Here is a 7,185-nt window from a genome sequence, read left to right on the forward strand (position 1 = left end):
CTTGTTGTATCCAGTTACTTTGCTTTTCAATTTGAAGTGCAACTTAAGTTAAATAAACAGTCAAAAAAATGAAAAGGATTCAGACTAGAGGCTGATTAAAGAAGAAAGACAGATGATTTTGATGAAGGTTCTTTTATTGTTTATTCTATGCATTACTGTGAATCTACCTCAATGTAGGCAGAGCTTTGCATCTATTTCATTTAAAGTTATTAAAATTATAAAACAGCTTTGCTGTAAAGGCTTTACAAAAACACCTACATCTATGTAATGGCTCAGAAGAAGGGACATCTCAGGCAACTCTACTGTACGGTATATATCTCATCTTATCTCATCTCATCTTCAACCGCTTATCCGGGGTCGGGTCACTGGGGCAACAGCTCCAGCAAGGGACCCCAAACTTCCCTTTCCCGGGCCACATTGACCAGTTCTGACTTGGGGATCCCGAGGCGTTCCCAGGCCAGTGTGGAGATATAATCTCTCCACCTAGTCCTGGGTCTTCCCCGTGGCCTCCTCCTAGCTGGTCGTGCCTGGAACACTTCCCTAGGGAGGCGCCCAGGGGGCATCCTTACTAGATGCCCGAACCACCTCAGCTGGCTCCTTTCAATATATATAAAGTATATATGTATATAAAGGAAGTCAATGGGTGTCTGAATAGTAGGTTTTACCTAAACACATAAAGTTCAACATGTATTTAATGTCAAACAGCATGCGATGGCTAAAATGAATGGAAATAATGGCACCTAATGCACATTGGAGGGAAATCATTTAGTGTGTCATTTCAGCTGCAGTCCAGCAGAGGATGCTCCTGAGAACTGATTTTTAAAGTTTGTGTCCTTTCATTGAATGCAAGTTTAATATTTGGGGGAGAAGGAAAGTCTTCGCCGGCTCATGAATATGTGAGGAAAAACCAAAACAGTACAACCGACCGTGCTGCACTTTGACAATGACCCAGAGTTTAGTCCACACCCATTTGTCCTGATGATTTGTGGGTTATCGTGAACCCACATCTTCAGCTCTGGCACAGTTATACGAAAATGTATATTTTAGAGTCCATAAAGTTTGAGATATTATACTTTGGCCTTCATCTCTCCTTCGATTTTTTGGACAATGTGTGTGAGGTCCAAACTCTCTGTTAGTGTAGTCAGCAGCATGGCGTCGTTCTGAACCCCATCCATGAACTCTTCATAGGAAAGTTCACCTGGAAAAAACAAACACACTGAACTTAAATCCTTTCATCATGTTTACAGAGCTATTCAGTGAATAATTTGCCAGGGTTAAAGGTCCAGTGTGTAGGATTTCGGGGAATCTATAAGCAGAAATGGAATATAATATTCATAACTACGTTTTCATTAGTGTCTAATCACCTGAAACTAAGAATCGTTGTGTTTCCGTTACCTTAGAATGAGTCCTTCATATCTACATCATGGATGTATAAAGAGAACTGGATACAGCGTTGTAGGCAGGCATTCCTATGAGAGTTGCTCAGTGGCGCATGAAGCCAAAATGGCTCGACTGCCGAGTGATAAAGTACCCGGATCATCCGGCGATCTTCCACAACCATTGGGCACATGGAGCAGGCGCAGTAGCGTTTCCTTTAACTCCACCTCCCAGCCCTCGCTCCAGCCTCGGTCTGAGTCTCATTCACATGAACGGAGGAAGGGAAATAACTCTGGATTCAGCTATTAGTGCATCTTACAACTTTTAGGACCTAATGATTTAAATAAGGGCTATTCAAGTGTTCATACTGGGAAGTTGATTGACCTTAAAAAAATTCCAGTTACAGACGGCTCTTTCCCAATGTAAGTCTATGGGAAAAAGTATTTTTTGGGCCCAATCGCATCACGTGACGGACACGGAAGTTGTAGTACCGCCATTTGGCCACAACGAAAATTTGCTTCTATGCCCGGTGCTCTTCCTGGGGGCTTGATCAACATAAGGAGCAGGTCCTCTTCACGGAGTCCGCCATGTTGCTCCGCCATGTTTCTACAGTAGCACAGAACGGACAAACCAAACACTAGCTCTAGAGAGAGCCTTTCACATTCTTACGTTAGGGAATGCGATTGCAAAACCGTGGTACCACCAGCTGCCGTCTGACTTCCGTTGCTCCTAAAGTAGTGTTATTATGGTAAGGATGGCCTCTGAGCGAGGTGAACGGCGTTACCACGGTTTTGCACTCAGCAGCTCACGTTACCGCAGTCTTGAAAAGAGAGGAGTGAACGGAGGGGTACTCACCACTAGATGCCACCAAATCCTACACACTGTCCCTTTTTAGATATTCAGCTTTTTTCCATCTAGCCCCTTCCCAGCCCAGTCTGTATCCCCCCAGTGTCTCACCATCTCCATTGATGTCAATCTTGTCAAACACCATGTTGGCAAAGTCCTCTGCTGATATCACACAAGGAATCCCATTGATTGCACGGATGGACTAAACATGACACAAATAAAGGAGATCATGTTAAAAACTGACACATGTAATTGTTGCTTACATTTCTTCAACCAGTAGATGTCAGCTAAGTGTCAGCTATTTGCCTCTGCACCTTATATTACACACAGTATATCCCACGCTCCTCTAAGCCTGTGGTGGGGTTTCTGTGTCATTCAGACCTGAGTGGTCTTTCTGAGCTGGTTGGTTCAGGACAGTACTTGAGATTTCCTCAAGTCTGTCACTAAGCCATGGGTCAAAGCTTTAACATGAAGGCTCATGTGCACCTTAATTATCTGCAGCAGCTCGTCACGGTCGATGTAGCCGCTCCCGTCAACATCATACAGTTTAAAGTACCAGCGGAGCTTCTGCTGCACTCCTCCCTTCAGCACCAGGCTCAGAGCGGCTACGTACTCCATGAAATCAATGAAGCCATCCTATGAAAGAAAAGGAAACACCATGTTGAGCATTGTCTTTAGCAGAGCAGTATGGCATTCAGTGTACTCCTCCTACATTGAAGTATGTGCAAAAAAACGGGCAAATTGTGGAATTAAGGCCCGTTGCCCACCGTTATATAACTTCTTTAATGGTCCAGTGTGTAACATCTCGGGGGATCTATTAGCAGAAATGGAATATAATTTTCATAACTATGTTTTCATTAGTGTATAATCACCTGAAACTAAGAATCGTTGTGTTTTCGTTAGCTTAGAATGAGCCCTTCATATCTACATAGGGAGCAGGTCCTCTGCACGGAGTCCGCCATGTTGCCCCGCCATGTTTCTACAGTAGCCCAGAACGGACAAACCAAACACTGGCTCTAGAGTGAGAACTGGATGCAGCGTTGGGGACGGGGCCCCGTTCATTCCTATGGAAGTGTCTCAATGGCGCATGAAGCCAAAGTGGCTGGACTTCCGTATCCCGATCTTCCGGCGATCTTCCGCATCCATTGGGCCAATGGAGCAGGCGTAGTAGCGTCTGCTCGGTCACATGGCTCGGTCACGGGGGCACAACATCACGCTGTCGTCACGGCTTGCTAACACCGCCTCCCAGCCTTCGCTCCAGCCTCGGTCTGGGTCTCATTCACATGAACGGAGGAAGGGAAATAACTCTGGATTCAGCTATTAGTGCATCTTACAACTTTTAGGACCTAATGATTTGAATAAGGGCTATTAGAGTGTTCGTACTGGGAAGTTGATTCACCTCAAAAAACATTATCCGCTGAGTTACAGACGTCTCTTTACCAATGTAAGTCTATGGGAAAAAGTCTTTTGGGGCCCAATGGCATCGGAAGTTCTAGTACCGCCGTTTGGCCACTACGAAAATTGGGATCAACAACCGGCGCTCTTTCTGGGGGCTTAGGTAACGTGAGCTGCAGAGTGTAAAACTGTGGTACCACCAGCCGCCGTCTGACTTCCGTTGCTCCTAAAGTAGTGTTATTATGGTAAGGATGGCCTCTGAGTGAGGCGAACAGCGTTACCGCGGTTTTGCACTCAATGGCTCACGTTACCTAAGTCTTGAAAAGAGAGGAGTGAGCGGAAGGGTACTCAGTTGGTTGCAATCTGCAACCACACCACTAGATGTCACCAAATCCAACACACTGTACCTTTAAATGTAATACTTTGCTGCGCTGATCAAAAGAGGATGTGCCTGTCTTGTTTAAGGTTGTAGGTCAGTTGTGTAATCAGGGTCGCTGGGATAAGCCCCCTCTCTAATAGACTTAGAGGGTGGCTTCTCAGTCAGATTTGTATTAGCAGAAACAATCTAATGAAAACATGGGCAGCCACTGAAGGAAAACACATGCACTGTTTTTAAAAATTGAGATTAACCAGTTTCTTTGCTCATACAGTTTGCCATAGCGTATTAATAGACATGAAATAGTTGGTGGAAATGAAGCACATGCAAACATATATACATACATGCATTTTAAAATCTTTGTGGGTTCTTTGATGATGAGGATGATGATGATCATTATAATCCTTATTAATGGTAATGGTAGTAGCAAATTATCAGTATTATTGATATATTATGAGTATGATTTGTATTATTCATATTAGCAGAATTATCATAAGTTATATACCTGCAAATAAAAATAAATGCAATGTGAACTGTACCATCACCATCTAAACATTTTACTGTCAATCCTATTCAGTAAAGATGAAAAGCAACTAATGATGAGTATACGTAGAGAAGAAGATTATAAATCGTCTTACATTATTCATATCAAACGTTGTAAACATGGTCCTAACGTAGGCGTTAGACGTATCCGACAGGTTCCTCAGGCCAAAGAACTGCTTGAACTCGTAAAAGGTGAGAAGTCCAGATGGGCACTCGGTCATGAATTTTCTGTACCAATGATGACTCTCACAAGCTTGTAGATCCTCCACAGTCGCCCCAGTGTTTCCCATGTCTAGATGTAGGAAATCCTGGAAAAAACCATCACCAGTATGCAGTATATCCACCGAGCATCCGGGCATGGCCAGTATGCAGACTGCAAACAAGCAGCAGGATGCAGTGTGTGTGTGTGTTCATCTCTCTGTGCGTCTGTGTGAAAGGCTAAGAATATGTAATCCACTTTGCTTGCCAGCAAAGACCCAACTAATAAGAGAGACCTAATTGAAGAAATAAACCCCAGACACCAGCTGACCAACAATTAATATTCAAAATGTCTGACTGGCTATTATGAATCAAATATCAATTATTACTGCTCATTTACCCAATTTCTATAGGCATTTGTGTGCTTAATGAACTCTGAGGAATTTGTTGGGTAAAAAAGTATATAATTTAAGGTCATTCATACAGGGTTTTATGTTTATTAAGAATTAGTATTTATTTATATGAATAAGAAGGAAAAAAAAGTTTGCTATGAATTCTTGAGGAATTGTGTTTGGCTTAATGTTTGTTAAAAGCATGACAATAATGTTTGTCTTCCGGCCTACTTAATTGTTAATTTAATAAGATGAGTTGCTTCATCATAGATGTATGAAGAGAACTGGATACAGTGTTGGAGGCAGGGTCCCTTTCATTCATATAAGAGTTGCTCAGTGGCGCATGCAGCCAAAATGGCTCAACTTCCGACTGGAACAGTACCCGGATCTTCCGGCGATCGTCCGCATCCATTGGGCCCATGGAGCAGGCGCAGTAGCGTCCGCTCGGTCACATGGCTCGGTCACGGGGTCACAGCTATCACGCTGTCGTCACGTTTTGCTAACTCCGTCTCATTCACATGAACGGAGGAAGGGAAATAACTCTGGATTCAGCTATTAGTGTGTTTTACAACTTTTAGGACCTAATGATTAAATAAGGGCTATTCAAGTGTTCCTACTGGGAAGTTGATTTACCTTAAAAAAAAATTATCCGCTGAGTTACAGACGTCTCTTTAGGAAAAAGTATTTTTGGGCCCAATGGCATCACGTGACAGACACGGAAATTGTAGTACCGCCGTTTGGTCACTATGAAAATTGGCATCAACGACTGGCGCTCTTCCTGGGGGCTTGGTAAAAGTATGGGACAAAAGAAAAGTTTGACCAGATGGTGGCGCTATATATATAAGTCAAGAGTTTCTACAAGTCATCCTCTGGGGACCATGAATGATTGAACCAATATTATTTACATTTAAGCAATACAATTTCCATAACACTTTTAGTTTAGTTTATTTGAGAAGGAACAGTACATTTTATTTTTCATCTGTAGTCCCTGGCCAAGGTGTTACAAAAAGGTTAGAAAAGGACACACAGTTGTTAGAAGCAGTTGTGACATTTATATGAAACAGCATGTCAGACAAGCAGGACGTATAGATAACAGCAGCAAAAAGAGAGTTTAGTGCTGACTTGTGTGTAATAATCATCCATTGTTTACTGAAAGATCTGTAAGTGTTTAGTTGTCTGATGTTAACTGGAATTAACTTCCACTCTCTTGAACCTCTGACAGACCGGGCTGACTGTCTAATAGTCTAATCTCCTCTTATAGACCTCCTAGTGACACGATTAGTATTGATTCTTCACTAAATCATAAATCATAAAGTGAGACTGATTTTATGTGTAGGTTCACTATTGGTCCTCTCCTCTCCTTCACTGGGTTAATGTCAATGTGCTGTCTTTGTCCCGCAGGTGAAAGGGGGCCATGAATGTGGTTTAATGCCATTCAGAGGGGCTTTGGAGTGAGGAAGTGTGGGCCGACCCTCAGTCAACACTGTGAGTGTGTTACTCTTCTGTTACTGCAGACATTGACATGAACTCAACCTCACAGCGACGGGGTCATCGACACATCGGGGAAAAAAGAAAGTAAACTCTGAAGTACATATCGGTACATAAACAAGGAAGCCAACCATAAAATGCAGCATCAAACATTTTTTTTAAAAACTCAAAAGATATTCTAGCAGTCAAACATCAGTCTAAAGATATTTAGCCATTCATAAATGTTTATTCCTTAAGACTCTCACTGTAGTCCTCCTAAGTGATCTCTCAGCTTACCCTAGTTCCACTGGAGGAGAAACAGACCGTCTTTAGACCCTCTTAAAGCTCCTTCCTCTGCTGTCAGATCCAGTTTGTTGGACAACAAGCCTCGTGTGAACGTCCCCCACTACTGAAAGAATTACAGTTTATAGTCCGATGAAAAATTACATATGAGACTGACAGATTTTGTTGCAGCGAGATGTTACAGCATGTTAAAGGGTCAGTTCACCCAAATTATATTAAAAAATCTTACTTCGTAGTAGGCTATGTGGAAAAAAATGGTTGTATTCGCCTTGGTTTGAAATTTTGAGT

General features: G+C 42.6%; 1 protein-coding gene across 1 annotated transcript; it reads right to left on the reverse strand.

Annotated features, from left to right (window-relative positions):
* Window positions 1–597: 597 nt before the first annotated feature.
* Window positions 598–4,827, reverse strand: LOC119496680 (guanylyl cyclase-activating protein 1). The gene is made up of 4 exons (XM_037784168.1): window positions 4,633–4,827; window positions 2,710–2,859; window positions 2,335–2,425; window positions 598–1,198 (listed from the first exon to the last, which is right to left on the reverse strand). The coding sequence occupies exons 1-4, from the start codon at window positions 4,825–4,827 to the stop codon at window positions 1,068–1,070; spliced, it is 567 nt and encodes a 188-aa protein (XP_037640096.1). The 3' UTR covers window positions 598–1,067.
* Between the last annotated feature and the right edge of the window lie 2,358 nt (window positions 4,828–7,185).

The sequence above is a fragment of the Sebastes umbrosus genome, chromosome 1 (assembly GCF_015220745.1).
Source record: "Sebastes umbrosus isolate fSebUmb1 chromosome 1, fSebUmb1.pri, whole genome shotgun sequence".
In the NCBI taxonomy this organism is placed as follows: Eukaryota; Metazoa; Chordata; class Actinopteri; order Perciformes; family Sebastidae; genus Sebastes; species Sebastes umbrosus.